A 21,949-nucleotide genomic window follows, 5' to 3' on the forward strand; every position below is an offset into this window, starting at 1 on the left:
CCATGACTTAGACATAAAAGATGGCATCATAAACAAATCAGAGAAGCTGGGAAGAAATTATCTCTGTAAATTTCCTCTGTCGAGGAAAAGTTCATGACAAAAGGATAGGTAGGATCACAGATGATAAAATGGACTATTTTGATTATATAAAATTTTAAAAGGTTTTGCACAAATAAAACCAATGCAGCTAAAATCAGAATGAGAGTAACTGGGGAAAAAATTACTTATAGGAAATTTCCCCAATAAAGATCTCATTTCAAAGATATAAGAAACAGATTCAAATTTATAATGAGAACCATTCCTCAAGAGAAATACAAAGTAAAACAACCCTGAGGCTCACATCCATCAGATGGGCCAAGTGACAAAAAGGGAAAATGGCCAATGCTAGATAGACTGTGGGAAAACAGTCACACTACTACATGGTTGGTGGAGCTGTGACATAGTCCAGCCAATACAGAAAGCAATCTGGAACTTGCTAGGCCCCACAAGGTTGCTTTGCATGGCTTTTGAGTTTGCTTCCTGGTATACCCAGTTTGGCTGTTAGAGCCTGAGGGTTCCAAGGACTTGAGATCCCAAGGGAAAAGACACATCATTTTTGTCTCTGTCTTCCAAGAGCTAGCTCAGGGCCTGGAGGGGAGATCTTTCAGTGTGAGTCAGTGTGAGTCAAGTTGAACTGTATTTTGGAATACATGTGGGGACAAGTCCCACGTGCCTCATGCTCACCACTGCCCTCACACAGCTGGTTAGGGTTACCATTAAAACCTTATCTTTTCCATCAATGCCAAATTTTAGCTGAGGTTACCTTCCTCTAGGAAATTTAGACTAAAATTCTTTTCCCCAGACTGAAGATGTCATTGATTTATTCTCAGTAATTAATTCAGTCAATTGTTTTAATACTAATTGCTTTTACCTCACTTTGTAATATGTCCAATTTTTCTCACCATCACTCCCCCCCCCTGCTTCCTAATACCTTGCATTCTGATTACTCCTTCCCTCAACGTACCCTCCCTTCTGTCACATCCCACCCTTCCCTTATCTTCTCTCTTTTCTTGTAGGCAAGATAAATTTCTATACCCCATTCCTTGTATTTCTTATTTTCCAATTATATGCAATAAAAATTCTCAACATTCGTTGCTATTACTTTGAATTCCAACTTCTTTCCCTCCCCCCCTCCCTCCCTCCCTCCCCAACCCCACTGAGAAAGCAAGCAATTCCATACAGACTAAATAGGTGTTGTTTTGGAAAAGACTTCCATAATGATCATGTTGTGTAATATTAACTGTATTGCCCTCTGTCCTACTCTATCCCCCCTTATTTCCCCCCCAAATTGATCTTGTCCCTTCTCAAAAGTGTTTATTTCTAGTAACTCCCTTCTTCCATTTGCCCTCCCTTCTATCATTCCTCTCACCCCACTTGTCGCCTCCTCCCCTACTTTGCTGTGGTGTAAGATAGATTTTCATATCAAATTTAGTGGGCATGTTATTCAGCCATATGTGGAGAGAGTAGCTTCACTTTTCCCCTCTCGCCTTCTCCCTTTTCTCCTCCATTGAACAAGATTTTTCTTATCTCTTTTATGAGTTATAACCTGCCCAGTTCCATTTCTCCTTTTCTCCTCCCGGTATTTTCCTCCCTCACCCCTTAATTTTTATTTTATTTTATTTTTTTTGTGTGTGGATATCATCTCTTCTGATTCAACACACCCTGTACTCTCTGTCTATATATATATATATATATATATATATATATGTATCTGTGTGTGTGTATGTACAATCCCTCCACCTACCCAAATACTGAGAAAAGATTCAAGAGTTATAAATATTTTCTTTCCATGTAGTAATGTAAACAGTTCAGCTTTAGAAAGTCTTTTATGATTTTTCTTTCCTGTTTACCTTTTCATACTTCTCTTGATTCTTGTATTGTAAAGTCAAATTTTCTATACAGATCTGGTCTTTTCCTCAGTATGAATGATTGAAAGTCCTCTATATCATTGAATGACCATTTATTCCCTTGAAGTATTATACTCAGATTTGCTGGGTAGGTGATTTGGCTCCTCCCTTGGCTCCAGGACTCAGCCCACTGCTGAACCCCTGGGGCTCCAACTGGCCTATAACAGATGTGCTCTTTAAGCCACTGCCCAGATGTCCTGAAACGTGGCTGCCTGTCTTCTCAAAAAGGAGCAAACTATGCCTTACATTCACTGCTGCAGCATCCCCAAGCATGGCCCAGCCGGCAGAGGAAGGTCCATGGGCAGGGAGGGAGAAACAGGGGGCACAGGGAGTTCCATAGAGCCCGAGCCCCTGATGGAGGTGACATCCGCTTAAACCCAACCAGGACAAGGACTACTCTGGGTCATATCCAAGATGAAAAGGCTTTGGCCACACACACAACATTGATGCTGATGAAAACAAGAGAGAAGCTGGTAATGCAGGAAACCTCCACATCCAAAGCCCCTGAGGAAAGGGCAAGAGTCAGGGGAGGGAGAAAACCCTGAGAGCCTTTGCCTTCAAGAGCCCAGGGGTCAGGGTGATGATTCCAGCAGAAACACAAATGAATCGAAGGCCCCAAAGAATGAGAAAAATCCCCCCAAAGTCACTGCTTGGGTTTCACATCAGTAAATCAGGGGAGCAGCAACTGGACATCAGAGAGGAGAAGTGCCTCCCCGCCCTCCTCCAAAGCCAGCTCAACACACCATCTACTTGGCTTTCCTGTAGAGTGCCTAAGTGGGAGGGCATGATTCCATGTTGGGGAGAGGGGGACAGACTTTTTAAACACAAAAAGACTAATATGACAATATGCATTATAGATGAGGGCTCCCTCAACCACCCTGGTAGCATGCCCCAGGGAGCCCAGGCTCCTCCACCCACCAGCGGCCCGCACACCCACCAGCATGGGCACCAGGGGCAGGGGTGCATCACCAGTAAGCTGCCCAGAGGGAAATCCCTTGCTCCCACCACAGGAGAGCATCAGGATGCTCTGCCAAGGCTTGGAGGGAAGGAATCAGCCCCAACTCTGACTCTCATTTCTGTGGAACAAGAGGTGGATCTGGCCACCACACATAGAGTCAGCCCCCACAATTCAGTCAGGCCCTGTGTTGGGGTAGCTGATTCTGGATGGATGACAAGCTGAGTCTGGTGAGCAAGGAACATCCCTGCACTTGGTCTGAGGCCCCAGCATCCCCCCACCCCATATTTGTTAAGGGCTTTGTCCTGCTGATCCGACTGCCATCTGAACCCAGCACTATGTACTCACAACCAGAGAACTGCGACAGCAGCTGGGACCCTGCCACAAAGCCCCGCTTCAGGAGCGAGAAGTGACAGGGTGCTACAGTGTGAGCACCCAGGGAGTGATTGTATCTTACCCATCAACTGGGATTCCTGCTCGGCGTCCAGCTTCTGAAACAACTCAATCAGCTCCACTGTGGTCCCAATCAAATTCAAGTTCCTGTCAAAAGTTTTCATAGAAAAAGGCAAAGTTCAGGACTTACCTTATGCAGATGCCCCCTGCCCCCATGACCGCTTCATGGCTGCTCTTCCAGTGACTGGGGAAAAGTGGGGCACTTGCCCTGTTCCTGGGGACCAGCTTCAGACATTGACTCAGTATAGAACCTTGGACAAGTCTCTAACCTGGCGGGGCCTCAGTTTCCCTATCTGTCCAAAGGGGATGCTCTCTGCACACCCACCAGTCTAGCTTCAGGGTCAAGCTCTTCTACTTAGCTGGCATCATGGCCCCTGTGGGCGCCCAGGCTGGAGAAGCCTATGGAGGGCCCCTTCTCAGAACATGGCTTAAGACATGTAAAATAAAACACACAGGATTACCAAGGAAATCAATTTTACTGAGTTATCAATATTAAAACAGAATAAAATTCTTGGACCCAGGCTAAGGACTCTCATCTCCTTGTGGCCCAGTATCCCTGAATCCTCTAAAGCTTTGCAGGAGAGCAGCTTTCACAGGCCCTCGCAGGCTGGACTGGTCAGGAGCCTGAGCCAAGGTTCATATGAGGACCCCCTGAGAGCCAGTCTCAGTGATCACAGAGAGAGACATCACTCACCATCCCACTGGGATGGGGGAATAAATAGAGATAAGCTCCCATCCTGGCTTCGGAACTGGACAGGAGAAAGGGCTCTTGGAATTGTCACAGACTAGCAGGACTTCTGGGCTCGGGTATTGAGGTTGTTCTCCACCAGCATGGGCTCCCAGCACACCGGCCCCCCAATGCTCTCAAAGTCTGATGGCCCCAGGGTCTTAGACTCCTCCCTGTCATATGACTGCCTTCTGACTCCAGCAATGCCACACATGCTTAGCTGCTGGCCACCCAGGTCAGGGGTCTTTCTCACCACAGCCCAGGGTTTGGCCCGGTTCTCAAGAGGGTTTGGCTCCAGGCGCAGACTGTGGGCAGGCTCAACACTGTCCAGCCCCTCTACCTCAGATGTCAAGAAGACAAGTGTGGCCTCCCAGAAGAGGCTCAGGACCCCAACTCCAACTCCATCAACACCATGCAGTGAAACAATTCACTGTTGAACCTATCATAGCCAATGAACAGTCAAAGTCTGAAAATCTGAGGATGCAGAGACGGCCATGCCAAGGGCCTGCTCAGCTCACCGGGAGTTAGAAAGCTATGAATAGCATTAGCTGGGAAGCATCCCTGTAATTAAGCCATGAGCTCAAAGCCCTCTGATCCAAATCAGCTCTGCCTGTTAATCACTCAGACCCCACTGAGCAGGTACCGAGGAAGGGAAAATCAACAGAGGCAGCAGGTACCCACCTGGCCACTCCCCACAAGGGCTGAGAGAATATCAGGTGAGGGGCCACTGGGAGGGCTAAAGGGGATCCCCAACAGGTCCCTGGATGAAAACAATCTGAAACGGACAATCGGGAGAAAAAGAGTGGGCTCCCACTGCCTGGAAACAGTTCAGCAGAGTGACAAGAGCCCCACTAGGGGAATGAAATTCCTGGCATTCCTGGCTCGAGGATGGGTGGATGATCTCACATGTGAAGGATGGCCAATGGAAGGGGCGCATAAATCAGCCAGGAGTCTAATCTCCCCAGATTCCACCAGGCCTCCCCAAAGACAGCCGGGCTTCTCAGAATTCAATTCTCCCCTCAAACCTCCCAAATCCCCATTGGTCCTTCACTAAGCTTGAAGAGGCCTTGCTCCTTCCTCACTTCCCAGGGCAGCAGATTCCTCACAAAGGGGAGAGCACCACTGGCCCCAGGGCTAATTTCTAGACACAGCCCAGGCCAATAGCCAAGGCCAAGCACCCAGCCAAGGAACCCACTGATGGGGGAGAGGGAACTTTCTGAGAGAGCACTGATTCCCCCCCTTCCATGCTTGGCAAGCCAGCATGACTCACAGGTGGCCCCTGTGCACAATCACTAGTAATCAGTTGGGCACTGGTAACCTTCCATTCACCTGAGAACAGGCACCAACGCAGCTGACCCAATATCCTCTAAGAGGAGGGTCCAAGCTGCATGGCCTTGACTACACAAGTGTAGAGTTTGTGAGGGTGATCTAGGACCAAGACCCACAGAAACTGCAGAAGGGGCATCCCCACAGACCCTGTACTGAGGGGTTGAGACAAGCACCTTCCACAGCCCTGCAGGATGGGCTGTGGGGGCAGGAATCCTGAGGCTCTGATCCATGGAGACCTCCAAATAGCCTGAAGGACTCAACCATGTGAGAGCAGGACTGCTCTCCATGAGCAGTGGGGGCACCTGCATGCCCAAAAGCTTAAGATGGGAGTTTGTCACAATCTCAAGTACAAAAGGAGACAAGCAGAAAGAACCAAACTAAAGGAAAGGGGAGGAGGGACAGGCAGCCCATCCTGGAGGTTGCTCTGGGAGCCCAACACTGGAGACTTGTATCATTGAACTACATGAGGCAGTGACGTGGTCCCCGCCAACCCCAGGCCGGTGCACGTGGGTAGATGAAGGGTCCCAGGATAGCATTAAGGCAGAATGAGCAGGCAGGCCTCCTCACTGCACAGTTCTCTCTGCTCCTCCCCACTTGGACCACTCTAAGCACCCAGAGGCAGCACTTGGAGACTCCACCAATCAACAAGCACCTGTTTTATACATGGCTCTATGCTAAGCACTGAAGGACACAAACAGCCCCTGGCCTCCAGGAGCTGTCACACTACCAAAGTGGACAGAAGTAGGCACCTCCAGGAGCTGCACAGACTAAGTCCATAAAAGGAGGGAGGGAGGGCAGGCTTGAAAAGTCTTCTTGCAAGAGGTGGATGTGAAGCAGGAGGCTGGTCGAGGTCGGTCCAGGAAAGAGGGACAATTTCTATTTCACAAGCTAAAATGTAGGCCAGAGGGGCCAGGTGAGCCTCAGGGACCAGGCCTTGGCCACTGCCATTCCCAAGGGCAGTCTGCCGCTGGAAGGGAGGACTGGGACCCAAATTCAGCACCTATACAGGGATGCCCCTGCCTACTGACTGTGTGGGGACTACAGGTCCTTGAACTGAGGATACACACAAGGCCCCCACACAAGAACAACTCTGCTCTCTCTGAGGAGGAGGACAGTATGTACAGTGACCTGCTTCCCCCAGTTCTGCCCCCTGGGTCTTTCCCTGCACTTCTTGGATGAAAGTCCAGGGACAGGCAGCCGTGGCAGGAACCCAGTTGAGGGCCCTGGGGGGTGGGGGGCTGGGGGCAATGTGTCCATAGACCCTGGGATAACCACAAAGGAACCTGGCAGGGGTTGCTTCAGCCTCATGCCCACTCACCCCAGGGACCAGGAAGTAGGGGGGAGAACAGGCCAAACTTTGGGGAGATGGGCTCAGGCTTCTGACCTCTTAGCAAAGACCTCTTTGGGAAAGTTAAGCCATTGTGGCGGTCCATCCAGTCTCGAGGAGACTGAGGTGTTAGAGGAGGCACATCTGATGGGGGCTCAAGCCAATCAATACCCAACACTCCCCCGCCCTTCAAAGTGAGTACCCCACATGCTTGAGGGGGCATAGCAAAGCAGTAGGAGGTGAGCCCAGGCCAATAAACACTGGGAAGTGGTCACCTTACAACCCTGGGAGGCTGAAGTATGAGAGGGGACAGCCCCCATAAAGAACTCCTGCAGGTGGGAGATGGATGGGGGCCCCTAAAGTTTCGAGGCACTGAACAATTACCACTGCATACAGCTTCTGGGGGCTTTTCCTTGGCCAGAAGGCAAGGACCCCGGGCAAAGGGAACCAGCTCATGACCTCCATGGTGTGTCCCTGGGGGGGAGGCCATAATCAGACCCTACCTCTAGATCAAAATTAGAGGCAGCCCCCATACTCTAAGGCCTATTCCCTCCATCCTCCCCTTCAGATCCAAGTATGGTCATTACATCCTGGAACGTGCCTCTCGATCATTTAGTTGTTCGCCAGCCTCATGCTTCCATCAGGGTTCTGGAAGCTCCCTGTGCTTTAAGTGAGGTAAGTCTCTCTGTACATTGCTCAGAGCCAACTGGCTCCCCCAGCCCTGCCCTGCTGTGGGGCACTGCTCCAATCCGAGCTCTTGGCAGTCACAGACCTTCTTGGGAACAGGTACTCAGAGGTGGGATCTCAATCAGTGCTACTTCCTGCCTGGCCCCTCTGCTCTCCAGAGCTCTCTCTCCTTTTTCTTCTTGGTCCCAAGGGTGGCTTGCTAGGTGTGGGGAGGGAGATGGGGAGAAACGAAGTTGACACAGGAAGGGAAGACAGTGATAAGAACAGCGTTTACTCTGCTGCTCTACAGGGAGCCAAGCGGGCAGTTCGCCTTCTAGACACCTGGCTACCACCACTGGGGCCAAGGCGGTTCAATGCCAACACACGACTGTCACAGCTCCCCCGCAGAAAAGCCCTCCCTCTTCAGTCACTCCCTCCTCAGAAAAGGGTGCAACCCTAGAGGCCGCAGTCAGCAAGACCCTGTGGCTTGGGGATCTTGGCCTGCTCAGGGCTTGCACCAAAGAAGGCATGGACAGTCCGGGGAAGGGTAGGGGGCACCAGCTCCCCCTACATGGTCGGTGCTGCACCCCCAAAGGAGGGGGTTGGCACCTCAGGCCCCCCACCCAGAGAAGAGGGTTGGTTCTGGGGCTCCCCTAGGCTCTGCAATGCCCACCCCAACCCCAGAAGAGCCAACCTTTGTGCTCTGGTCATAGCAGGCTCTGCCTCAGTGGATGGCCACATCCTCCAGGGTGCCAAAGTCAGCCTACCTGATCATGCCCTGGTTCTCAGGGGACTGCACACAGGCATTCCTCAGGCAGCGGAAGCACTCTGCGATGAGCTGCAGCTGGGGATCCAGATGTGCCTGGCGGCTGGCATCCTGACAGGCCAGCTCCACCTCATGGGAGGCCTTCATCAGGATTTGCTGGATGCTCTGGAAGATGCGCTCAGACATGCCTTCTCTGAAACAAGGAGAACCTGGGATAAATGGGGGCTCAGGTGGCACACGGGAGAAGGCTCCCCAGTCAGCCCCACCTGAATTCACATCAGGAAGCCTTCCCAAGGAAGCTAGGCAACCAAAGCAAGGGTCCTGACAGCGGGAGCTGCTGCCTCATTTCAGCGATGCCACAGACCGAGGGGCCAAAGGCAGCCCAGTGAGGGAGCAAATAACTTGAAAATCAACACAATCCTGCAGATAAACACACAAAAATCTTGTCTCTGAGGTCTGAAGGAGGCAGCGGGGAGTGAGGGACAAAGACTCTACAGGCCAAGTCCTGAATCTGGGTCCTTGGACAAGCATCTAGGACAGGAGAGACAGAGACCATGCCAGCCTGCACTGGTGGAGAAAGCATCCTCACCCTGGAGGGCCCTGGAACCTGCTCTACCCCTACATATACTGTCAGGCTGCCATAACCCCACTGTATGTGGGGGACTCAGAGCTGTGCTGGGTCTCAGTTTCCTATCCACTGGTCCCTGCAAGCTCCAGCTCTCTCAGGCAATTGGGTCTGGGTAATGTGTTCCTGGAACCCCAACAGCCTCAGTCCTTGAAGGATCATGGGCTTTCTCAGTCATCGTGTGATAGACAGGTGGAAGCTCGAGGGACAGAATGAGGGCATGTGGCCAGTATGGAGATTTATCAGGTTTTACTTTTTATTCTTGTCTTCCAGGGTGGGGCAAGCTGGGGATGGGAGAAGGGAACGAAAATGAACAAATGAAGAAAAATGAAGAAAAAAAACAGAAGTCTAGGACAGCAAACAATAAAACACATCATTGTGTGTATGTGTGTACAGGCACATGTTGTGCTCTATTGTGTTAGAGGTTGCAATACCGTATCACATTATATGTTGGATTGCGCTATGTTATATTATATACCATCACTGCATTGGGTTATGTTATTGCTATAGTATATACCATATTATATTAGACCAGGCCTGCACAACATAGGGCCTGCTGAGGCAGACCTGTATTTACTTATGTCCTCTACATTTTTCATGGGCCACCCAAAATACTTTTGCAGGCCTGTGTTAGACTATATTGTTCTGTATTAAATTCTACCATATGTTTTACTATATTATATTGTACACTATATAGTTCTATATAGTGCACTAAAGTATCCTATACTATTGTGTTTAATTATATTACACTATATTGATATGATATTACATTATATTATACTGTACTGTATTAAATACATTATATTATATATTATATATGATACTATACTATGTTGTATTATATTATACACTATATATTATATTGTACTATATTATATATAATGATACTACACTGCATTGTATTATATTATACTAGATATTGTATGCTATATATTATACATAATGATACTATATTGTGTTGTATTATATCTATATATTGTATAGAATATATTATATTATACTATATTATATATAATGAGGGGCAGCTAGGTGGTGCAGTGGATAGAGCACCAGTGCAGGAGTCAGGAGGACCTCAGTTCATATCTCACCTCAGACAGTTGATACTCACTAGCTGTATGACCTTGGGCAAGAAACTTAACCCCAATTGCCTCACCCTGGGTCATCTCCAGTCATCCTGGTGAATATCTGGTCATTGGATCCAGATGGCTCTGGAGGAGAAGTGAGGCTGGTGACCTGCACAGCCCTCCACTCAAAACAAAGTCCAGTGCAAGTCACGTCATTATTTTTCTGGCATGGCCTTCTTTGGCAATGAAAGACTAACACACACATACATAATGATACTATACTATATTGTATCATTCCATTATACTATATATTTTATTATATTATACTATCATACTATGCTATATTATATTGCACTGCATTCTGTTATATTATATCATATGCTATACTGTATATTATACTATACCATACTATCATATTGTACTGCATTATATTATACTACACTAGTATCTTTTATCATATTATCCATTATACTATATTATACTTAGATATTCTACTGTCATGTATTACATCATATTATCTTATAGTAGTCTTCACAATGACCCATTTTACAGATGAGGACACTAAGGATGAGAGCACCCAGAATCAGACAGCTAAGAAGTGCTGAACCAGGCAGACTTTCTCTCTTGAGTCCACAACTCTGACCATTCACCTCAAACACCAACCCCTCACCCCTCACCTCCCACACTTGCCATTCTTTCCCAATTTTTCACAGATTTGCAAAAATACAATCTGGCAAGAAGGATCACAGAGCCTGCCAACATTCAAAGTCAAGACTGACTGGATGGTAAAATCAGATCACAGGGAAGAAACCTCAGCAAAGGACCGTGAGCAGGCTTGCCAGGTCTCTATTAGACAAGTCCTCATTTCCCCAGTAATGATGCAAGTGGTCAGTCCTTTGGCAGAGGAGCCCCCCCACACACACACATATGCACCGAGACCAAGACACTGAGCTAGGAGGGTCACAGGGGGCCAGAGAGCTCACAGAACAGCTTGCAGCAGCTCCTATCAGCTAGGGAAGAAATGTATACCCTAAAGACAGGCACAGATGAGACACCACACAGCAGAACAAAAAATCCTTTGAATCATACAAAAGGTAGAATTTCCCTTCTGTCAAGTTTGAACAGATCTGGAGGTTTGATCTAGGCAAGCTAAAATGGAAGAAAAGAACAGCTGAGATGGGTCCAAGGCCAGCAAGACACCCACACATGGAGAATTCATCAGGAGGCCTCCTACTAAAGGAAACCAAGGCTAGTCATTCACTGTCCTGCTAAGGCCAGGACCTTCCAAGGCATTCAAAGATGGATCCCAATGCCTTAGCTCTGATTCCCCAGGGGTAGACATGGCTTAGAAGGGCTCAGGAAAAGAACAATTAAGAACATGGCCTACCTGCAGATCCCAGGCAGAGAAGACCTAAGCCCCCATCCCTCCTTCCTGGCCTGCCAGCACAAGGGCCCTCCAGGAGTCTTCTCTGGAACCTCATGGGCCACGGTCCCCACTTGTGGCTCCTCCCTCTCTCCAGATTTGTGTGAGACTGACCCTCAGCCTTCCTCTGCTCACTCTCCAAAAGGGCCAGTTGTGCTCAACATCTCTGGGCCTGCCTCCACCTCCCTCTGTTCCAGCCAACTCCTCCTACCGTCCTTGCTGGGCCACATCAAAGAGCATCCACCCGGGGCCCACTCTCCTGATTGGTCATTCAGCGAGTCAACCAGATAAGGGCCTGCAGCAAAGTGTCAGAGGAGAAAGGAGGTAATAAGATATGTCCCAGTTTGACAATGAGGGGCAGGGGAGGTGGCAAGCCTGGGTGGCAGGATGACAATGCCCTCAATGGTAACAGGTAAGAAGAAAGAATTTAAGTTGGAGGCGCCTATGAGAAATCCGGGCAGAGATGCCCAAGAGACAGCTGACGATGTGGAGCTCAGGAGGGACTGGCTGTTGCTGCTACTGTTGCTATTCAGTTGCTTTTTCAGTCATATCTGACTCTCTGACCCCATTTGGGGTTTTCTTAGCAAAGATACTGCATTGGTTTGCCATTTCCTTCTCCATCTCGTTGTACAGATGAGGAAACTGAGGCAAATATGGTTAAGTGACTTGCCCAGGGTCACACAGCTAGTGAGTGTTGAGACTGGATCTGAACTCAGGTTTCTCCGACTCCAGACCCAGCACTCTATTCACCGGGCCACCTCACTGCCAAGGAGAGAGATAGCAGCTCAACAAATAGATGTGAGAATCATCTGCCCAGAGAGGACAGCTGAATCCATGGGAGGCCTTCAAGAGAAGGATGCCCAGGACAGACTTAGCTGGTGGGATCCAGCTGAAGATGGAGCCAAGAATCCGAGAGGGGCTGTCAGCCAGGGAGGAGAGGAGAGGGTGATCCCCAGTGTCCAAGCAAGAGATACTGTTAAAGTCCAGGGGAATGAGGACCCAGAAAGGGCCAGTGGATGTGAAGAGGGCAGTAGGTAGATCACAGCAGTTTAGTAGCCAAGGACTCCCAGACAGAGTACTCCATTTCACAGCCTCTGTCCTGAGCACTAATGCTGAATCACCAACTGCCATGAATCTGCTTCGTTCTCTCTTCCCCTGACCCTTCAGTCTGAGGCACCATCCCCCATCCATGCTCTTCCCTCCCCAGCACCCCAGCCCTCCAAGCTGCTGCCTGTACCCTCCCCAGTCAGCTGCAGTGCTCATATTCAGGCAGGGGGAAGTCCTTAGCCTCCTCATCCTTCTTCCAGCCTTAATTCTTTTCTTGCCACTGGGCTCCAGTAGCTGTGGCCCCAAGCCAGCTCCCAGCCTTCTCGAGTCTCTCTCACTGCTGGCAGGCCTCCTGTTCCTGGAATGATTTCCCCCTCACCTGTGCCATGAAGAGGTGAAGCTCAGGACCCACCTTCTACAAGAAACCTTTCCTGATCCAGCCAAGCTGCCAGGCAGTGCTTTCTCTCCTCAGGTGAGAGTACACCTACAGCATTGCACTGACTGTGATGAATCTGTAAACTCTGACAGTGTAGACACACACCCCCTCCCTAGGAGGAGAATGGAAGTTCCTGAGGACAGGGTCTGCTTCATCTTTGTCTGGGTATCACCTTCAGTACTGGCATTCCCCTATGTGCCTGAACTTGAGGAGGTGTTTAATACATGCTTGTGGATTGACAAACAAATCAGCGGGAAGGCAACCAAAAAGCCTGAAAGCTCATATGAAACTCATTGTTTTCCATTTAACACTCAAAGAGAAACTATAGAGGTATGAGCAAAACTTGGAGCAACCATTTCTGGGAAAGAAGAAAAAGGTGACCAAGGAAGGGTCTGTTCCCTGCAGCCCCTTGGCAACTACCTAGTGAAGTTTAGGGACCCCCCCCCCCCTTCACTATGAAATGGGTCTCAAAGGCATGCAAGAAAGTACACAGAGTCACCAAGAAAGCCACAATCAGGGAAGATAAAGATAATTTCCTCCCACATTCACACATCGCTCCTAAGCTACCCATAGGCCCCCCCCCCAGGCAGTTACAAACCCTTGCCGTAAGAGAAGAAGCCACCAAATTTTATGGATTCTGTCTTTATAGCGTCTCTCCCTTCCATTTCTTTCCATTCCCAATGCTGCCACTCTGATTTAGGCCTTATTAGCTCCTTTCCTGGACACCTGGATGCTTCTCCCCCTCCAGCTTGTCCCTTGCCTTTCCCTTAGACTGACTGATGGGATCCTGCTCAGAAACCATCCATGACTCCCCACTGCCTAGAGGGCAAAGTTCCAGCCTTTAGCTGTAGGTGTTCAGGGACTCACACAATCTGGCCACAAGGCTCATTGCCCTGACCTTCCTCAACACAAATTGCAGCAACTCCATTGATACTGAGGTTTTTTAAGACTCACAGAAGGCTTTACAACTCAGAGGTCATTTGAACCTCATCCCACACACATCTGTGGGTAGGAAGCAGATGAATGATTATCTCCATTTTCACATAAGGAAACTGAGGCCAAGAGGTTAAGTACTTTGCCTGGCTCCTACCCCAGGAAACCTCCCTCTCTTCTTTTCTGTGTGTCTCAAGGCCTCATCCACACTCCAACTCTCCTTTTTAAAAAAATATATATATAATTTATTTATTTTCAGTTTTCAACATTCACTTCCACAAGATTTTGAATTCCACAGTTTTTCCCCATTTCTCCCTTCCTCCACCCCAGGAGAGCATGTTCCCCAACCATCCCTTTCCCCAATCTGCCCTCCCTTTCATCACCCCGCTTCTTCCATCCCTATAGGGCAAGATAGATTTCTATACCCCCATTACCTATACAACTTATTTCCCAGTTGCATGCAAAAACAATTTTAAACATTCATTTTTAAAGCTTTGAGTTCCATATTCAATCCCTTCCTCCCTCCCCACCGTCCAGCCCTCCTTCTGACCACTGTGGCCAAATACAATCTCTCCCAGTAAAAATCACAGTCTGGGCAGACACTGTCATCAGAAGTGACAGAAGTCTATGCTTTGTCACCCTAGCTAGACCAAAAGCTCGCTGGCAGGTGATTTAGGTAAAAGGTTAGTAAATTAATCATGGTCAACATGGACATACTAAGACCACCCCAGGCCCATGGGCACATCACTGAGAGAACTCCATGAAATGGTCCTGATTAGTCACAGCCAGGTCATCTATCACCCTAATATCATATAAAAAAGGGAACAAATCCAATTTAGCCCAAAGGGGCCAGGTGCTGTATCAACTAGCAACTCTGTCTCTTACTCCTCACTTCTGGATCACAGATCTCAGGAAGCCTGAGGAAGTGCCTTTCAGCTTGAGGCAGTGTGCCAGGAGGAGAAGTGGCCACAGGCCAAGCAAGAATCAAGCACAAAGGCAAGCAGCAGCTTGAGCAAAGAAAAAATACTCCATGGAGTCAAAAAAGAAAGAATTAAAGTACTGAGGAGCCACAGATTTAACAGCCACCACTATGAAGGAACAGAGAGCTCAGAATGCAGTATTCCAGAATCAAAGGATATGGGCTTACAGACAAGAACAATTTATCAGCAAAGCTGAGCATAATCTCTCAAGGAAAAAAAAATAGACCATGAATGAAACAGAAGTCTTCCAAGTATTCCTGAAGAAAAGACCAGAGCTGCAAAGAAACTTTGAAATACTAACTGAGGAGTGAAGAGAAACATAAAAAGGCAAACATGAACAAACAGTCATAAGGAATAAACAAGGATAAACAGCTTGTAATTCTGATATAGGGAAATAAATAAATTTTGTTATGTAAATGTGATGGAATACTATTATGCTTAAATGAGAACAGGGATGGTTTCAGAGAAACCTGGGAAGATTTGTATTAACTGATGTATAGTGAAGTGATCAGAAATAGAACAAAGTATATAATGACAACAAAATTATAAAGACAAATAACTTTTTAAGACATGGGAACTCTGATGAATTTGATGACCAACAAGGATTCCAGAAGACTCATAAGGAACCATTCTGTCTTCCTCCTAACAGAGAGGTAAAGAGCTCAGAGCAGAGAATACAATAAATTTTCTTTTGGACGTGGCCAATGAATAAATTTATTTTGCTTGACCACATGTTTCTAACAATGATTTTGTTTTCTTTCCTTCTCAACTGGGGTGGGGTTGGAAGACAGCAATGTCATATTTCTACTGATTAAAAAAAGTTATTTTTTAGAAAAAGAGAAGGCTCACTAAGTTCCCTTGAGGCAGAGGACTCCCTATTTTTCTTCTAATGCCTGGCCCAGTCATTATACAGAGGTAGCCTAGAACCTTTAGTGATCATTCCTCTCAGCAGGGATGGTCTCACCAAGGTTTCACCAAGACCTTAAAGATGAAGAAAAGAGATAAGGAAAACAGGACCAAGCAAGGCATCAGCAAGGCTATCCCATAAGACAGGTTACATGCAGCTAAGATTTCCAAGTCCAAAAAGGATGACTTCAGGCTCTTAATTCTTTGTATAAATATCTTGTCTCAAATGCTTAAGGTGGGAAAGAAGTTGGGGTGACTAGGGGCTCCGTGATCCATAGAATCACACAAAGAAGGGTGCCCATCTGGGGGCACAGCATGAAGCATTTTCTGGGAGCCATTTGAGTGGCCCTGGGCAGTGCTGTGACTCAGCTGCCAGAACACCAATTAAGCCACACTATAAAAAGAAGTCATTTTCATAGCCTCAGGACAATTGTCTTTATTTTTCCCAAGGCCACAGCTTGGAGGAGCACATGGAACCATTTGCTAACAGATTCTGAGTCAACTTCGAAATATAGAAAACAGTGGTCAGTGGGAGCCACCCCTTACTAGCCCACCACACTCAATTATGTTGGATGAATAAAACAGACAGGAAACAGTTCAAGCCAGGATCTCAAAACAAACAGGTCACAGGAGATGGGGAATGCAGCTCTCAGCTTGATCCCCTTCAATAGTGGTTTCAGGCCTCCTCCCTGACCCCCAGGGGCCTGACCCCATCATTCAGCAGCAGAGCATACTGGCAAGTTTTGGCAGAGAGCACAACCAGTCCTAGGGGGTATGAGTCATGGCAAGGCACATGGACCTCGGAGTCCAAAAGGATTCACCCAAGTAGGTCCTGAAGGCCTCCACCTGATAGTGGCATAGCAGGAGTCCCAAGCAAGAACCCTTCGTTTATGTTTAATCTACTTTGGTCTTTTCACTGAGTAAGCATGAAGTGAGCTCCTACTGCCCAACAGGCAGAAAGACCAAGAGCTAGAAGGGACCTGAGACCTTTCTCAATAGAAAATTCTTGCCTTCCAGTGAAGAGAAAGCTGAGGCCCAGACAGGCCACATCTTTTGCCTGGAGCTGGCCAGGAAGTGAGTGGGGAGGGGGTGCATTGGGACTCCGGCCTTGTTTCCTGGATCTTGGTCCAATCTTCACAATGTTCTAAAGCTACAATTGTTGGCAATTTTGTTCACGTTTCTGATAGAATGTAGTTTGTTGTCTCTTCCTTGAAGACAGGAACCGTGTTTTTGACTTTGTTAGTACTTAACTTACTGGCCCCATACTTAATGTGTGTATTCATCCTTCCTTTCAGAAGAAGACCATGCCATTAGAGAAATAATGACATGACATGCACTTGACTTTGTTTTGAGTGGAGGGCTGTGCAGGTCACCAGCCTCACTTCTCCTCCAGAGCTATCTGAATCCAGTGACCAGATATTCATCAGTATGACTGGAGATGACCCAGGATGAGGCAATTGGGATTAAGTGACTTGCCCAAGGTCACACAGTTAGTGAGTGTCAAGTGTCTGAGGTGAGATTTGAACTCAGGGACTCCTGACTCCTGCACTGTTGCTCTATCCACTGCACCACCTACCTACCCCAAGCATGATGGTGAAGAAAAGTATTTACTCTTGGGAACACAGCACGCATCTCAATTGGTCATATCAGAAATACACTAGTGGGGCATTTGGGGAAGCAGGGGTGCTCAGTGGATGGGGCACTGGCCTTGGGCTTGGACAGGTCGCATCCCTTCTCAGGGTTCTGGGCTGCTCTTCAAGGTGATAAACAAAAGGGGTAGAAAGGCACCCCCCCAGAGGGCCCATGGCGCCACGAGTCCAGATTGGGAAGAAAAACAGATAGTGCAGAAGTGTGTTGTGAAGTCAATTTCGCCTCCCTACTTTGTCAGTCAGGCTACTCTGGCTTTGCCAGGTTGACCTCATGCATGAAACATCCACTGGCCTCTCCACAGAGCACAGGCCAAAGAGCCGCCTCACCTTCATGACTGATTCCTGCTCACGTCTCTGAGCTAAGTCTATGCCACAGGGGAAGAGCCTTGGACCCTAACCCACTCTTTCCAGGCTCACCCTGGGACCACAGCCCATGCCAGAAAAGCTTTGGGAGTCTGCCATTGAAAGGTCAGCCTCAGACTGCTGAGAGAGATGCATTGTCCAGGGGCCAGTCAAAGGGAATGAGTGACTTTGGCTCCAGAGACTCCACAAGGCCGTGGAGGGGCTGTAAGTGGCGGAAGCGGGCACAATGACTAAACAAACCACAGACTTTTTCAAGGTACAAATTTCTCAATTTAGGAAAAGGAAAAAACAAAGCGCATCTGGTGTCAGAAGCCTGGGTCTGAATCCCAGCTTGGCTCTGTTCTCCATCTATGGCACTGAGCAAGTCGTTCCCCCTCGGGCCTCGATTTCCTGACCTGCCAAAGAAGCGGCAGGACCAGAGGGTTGTTTTCTACATCCTATGATTCTCTTACACCCTGAAGGTCAGGGAAATGAAGCTCTGCTGGTTGTCAGTGCCAAGTATCCTGTTTCTTCTTTCAAAGGAGGCACTTAAGAGACAGGAACCATCACTGAAGTGCAATCACACCCACCAACCAATCACACTCACCAACCAATCACTCACACAACAACTTTCTATCATGATTCTGTTGGCCTTCACCCCAGATTACCTCACTGTCACTTCTCCAAGAAACTCGAATGTTGGCCAGACAGTCTAAGGTGTCCTCCACCCAGGGAGGCCCAAACTTCTGACCAGATGAAGTAAGTGCCCATGAATTCTCCCCACAGCAGCTGCTTCGTGGGCTGCTTCCCGTCTCCCCTTGTCCATCCCCCAGATCCAATCCAATCTGATGCAATCTGATCACGGTTCTCCCCACAACAGCCTCAGAGCAGGATCTGGGTCCTGATGATATACCTGGACCCAAGGCTGAACTGCTGCAGTGATTCAAAAAAGGGAATATTTGCTGAGAGGTCACCAAGGTGGGCCTGGGTATAATGAGGTCTCAGATTCAGCACCAGAGGCTGCTGAAAAAAGACACCCCAGCCATCTCAGCCAGGGCTGCCAAGGCACCGTGACCTTGTGAGCCTCAATGGAAAAGGGCAGGGAGACCCACTCAATTAAAGGAGTTGAAATTTCCTGTGTCAAAGCCTCAGTGGCCTCCCCCAATCTCATCTCCATTTTCTTCTGGCTCTGTCTCAGTCAATGACCCCTCCTTCACACACCAGACTCAGTCAGGTGCCCAGGAAATACAGAAGAGCCTGTCTGGGTGAGATGAAAATGAGGGACAGGGCCTGTGGCCCTCGGCATGCTGATCGCCGGAGACAACACATAGAATTCTCCCTCATCTCTTCTTATGGATGATTTTACTGACGTGGAAGATTGTTTTACCAGGAAGAAAACACCAGTTCCAGGAGCCCCAGAGACACAGGAGAGTTAATAAAAGGAGGAATCTCCACCTGAGAGAGAAGACACGATGCTGCCCACGATGGAGGGAGGAGCCCAGGCAGCAAACATCGGGGGTTTCCTGGGGACCCCAAAACTCAAAAACAAGTGAAAAGCCGCCCCTGCAAACATAGGGAGGAGGGGCAAACCCAATGAAGGAGAGGAACCAAGTAGGAGAAGAGGCAGATGGAAATAAGGGAGTGAAGATATCCTTCACCAAGGACACAATAGAGGGAAGGGAGAAGGCAGCTACTGAGTGTGAATGTGTATGTGCAGGTGTGAGTACATGTGAGTGGGAATGTGTGTGTGTGTTCATGACTATGAGTGTATATATGGGTGTGTTTGTGGAATATGTGTATGAATGCGTATGGGGGGCAGGGGGTGTAGAGGTATGTGTCTTAGCAGGATCTACCCATACCCCCTCCCCACCTCTGCCAGAGTCACCCTGGGCAGTGACACCCTTGGACTCAAGACCCCCACTGGATAGAGGTGGTATATCTTGTCCCTTCATCCCCTAGGTGCCCCATTAGGCAGCAGAAGATCCCTCCCACAGGCCACCCAAGGCCAAGATGCCACCCCACACCCAGGCTGTCTCTACCCTCCCAACACTCTCCCACATCAAGCCTGCTGGAGCAGGTCATGAGAGCTGCGCCAGGACAGGGATGTGTAGCTTAGAGGAAGGAGGTGAAGCAGCCCACAACAGCTGTCTTCAAGTAACTAAAAAGGAACGACAATGGTTCTGCCCAAGCCCAGAGGGCAGAACTTAGAGCCCATGCTGGAAACAGAGAGGCAAGTCTGTTGGCTGGCAGAGCAGGGCCCAGCCTACCAAGAGCAATGAATAAATGTTCTCTCTCTCCAACCATCCATCCTTCAATCCATCCATCCATCCATCCATCCCCTATCCTATGTCTATCCACCCATCTGTTTATTCATTCATCCATCTGTCTATTCACCCATCCATCTATCCATCTATCCATCCATCCATTCATCATGTATCCCTCTATATGCATCCCATCTATACATCCATCCATCTATCATCTATCAATCCATCCACATGAGGAAAAATTCCCTAACTCTTAGTTATGCCACAGTAGAAGGGGCTGCCTTGGGAGGTAGTGTATTGGCTTTCTCACCTTTCTCACACATCACAATCACTTGCTTATTCGATGACCTTCTGGCTCCTGCTCACACAAACCACCCAAATCACCATCTCAGTGTCTTTGCAGGGTCCATGTCCCATTCCTAGAAAGCACCACCTCTCATCCCCTTCTCAGAATCTCTGGTTTCCTCTGAAGCCCCACCTTGCACTCTGCACACACCAAGCCCAGCTAGCACCTTCTCTTCACCCTCCTCTCCAGATCACCTTGAAATAACCTTTAGATAGGTTAGATAGGTGTGTGGGGGTGTTGTTCCCCTGGATGGATTGCAATAGCATAGAAGGCAGGAGTTGCCCCATTCACGTCTGCATGCCCACCCCCAAGGCCATGGGCTGGGGATGCACTGCTAGTAGCCAGAGAATCCTGGTTGTGTTTAATTTAGTTCCAGGTCGATTATGCCAGGATTCTGTACTCAACTAGGAGGGACAGGGCTTTGGGTTTGGGTATTAACAATCTAAATGAATAAAAATTTATTTTAAAGAATCTGATCAAGCCAGTAAGATCACTGATGAAACAGAACCAACCATTCCCATGGGAATAAAATCGATCATTCAGCTACAACCAAACAGGAGTCTACACGGGGCACGCCACCTAACGTTTGAGGGGCCAGGGCAGAGAGTTGGAGACAAGGTGCTAAGGGGGATGGGAGGAAGAGAACGTTCCCACAGGCCTACTGGCGCCCGGCACCTGCTAAGCCTGCCAGCCCTTCAGTGAAGGCGAAGCTCTAGCCCCTACCGCTGTGGTCAGGCCCATGCACCGAGGCAGAAGCAGCTCGGAGAGATGTGGCGCCCATTCAGAGGGCTGGGAGGGCACCGGCTGCAACAGTAAGAAGGGAGCCAGGGCCCAGGGGCAGCCGGGCAGCCTCACCCCAAGAACTCTAGAGGGGCAGTTAATGAGATAACAAGTGCCGGCACGTTCCAGTGATCTCAGTGTCATTCCAGTCAACCCAAGAAACGTCGGAGCCGGGGATGTCAGAGAAGGAGGGGCCTGAGCGCAGGGGAGGTAGAGGGGGAGGGGCCATCTCCAGGGGAGGGCCTCTGTCTCTCTTAGTTCCTGGCTCCGGGTCGCTGCGCCCCTCCCCCTCCCCGTCCCCGAGGGTCCCTGCCTCAGTTTCTCCTCCCGTCGGCCCCTCCGTTACCGGTGTTGCTGCTCCCGGAGCAGCACTATAATCTCCCGCAACCGCTCCAGCCGCCTGCCCGGCTCGTCGTCGGCCTCCAGTGCCGCCAGCGCCGCCTCCATCGGCCCAGAGCTGAAGCCCTCAAGATACAAGCTCTCCCGGAGAGCCGCCATCTTCCGCGAGGGGGCGGGCCCTGCGCTCAGGAAACCGCCCCACAACGGCCTTCTCTCCAATCCACTGCGCCCTGCCTCCCCCAAGCCCGCCTCTCGGAGGCTCGAGTTCCGCCCCCAACGCCTTTTCCCCCAATCGGGTGTCTCTTTCCTCCTCCACCGCCTCCTTCCCGACTCCAATCCTGCCCTCAACGTCTCCGCCGCCAATCTTCGGCGGCCTCCACTTCCCGTCCCGCCTTTCAGCCTCGCGAGCCGCAGCCAATCGTCCCCTCGGCCCCGTCCCCTACACTCCCCTGAGTTTAGGCTCCGCCCCAAAGGCCTGAGCGCCCAATCCCCAGAGTGTTGAGTTCCAGGAGTCCCTCCCCCCGGGGACACAGTGGGTGTCCAGCCCCGCCCAGTCTCTGGCGCGGCGTTTCCCCAGGCACCTGGGTCAGCTCCGGGGGGCATGGAAGCCTCAAGGGAGTGGGCGAGGTGTGTCCCCTGCCCTGGA

At 49.4% G+C, this 21,949-nt stretch overlaps 1 protein-coding gene across 1 annotated transcript in view; it reads right to left on the reverse strand.

Annotated features, from left to right (window-relative positions):
• ATXN10 (ataxin 10) overlaps window positions 1–21,717 on the reverse strand; it is an 85,910-nt gene extending 64,193 nt beyond the window's left edge. Inside the window, exons 1-3 of the mRNA XM_072596606.1 lie at window positions 21,311–21,717; window positions 8,171–8,362; window positions 3,359–3,441 (exon numbers count right to left, since the gene is read on the reverse strand). Of these exons, the coding sequence (XP_072452707.1) occupies window positions 3,359–3,441; window positions 8,171–8,362; window positions 21,311–21,462 (427 nt within the window). The 5' untranslated portion in view covers window positions 21,463–21,717. The remainder of the gene's footprint in view (window positions 1–3,358; window positions 3,442–8,170; window positions 8,363–21,310) is intronic.
• Window positions 21,718–21,949: the final 232 nt, after the last annotated feature.

Source organism: Notamacropus eugenii, chromosome 3 (genome assembly GCF_028372415.1).
Source record: "Notamacropus eugenii isolate mMacEug1 chromosome 3, mMacEug1.pri_v2, whole genome shotgun sequence".
Classification (NCBI taxonomy): Eukaryota; Metazoa; Chordata; class Mammalia; order Diprotodontia; family Macropodidae; genus Notamacropus; species Notamacropus eugenii.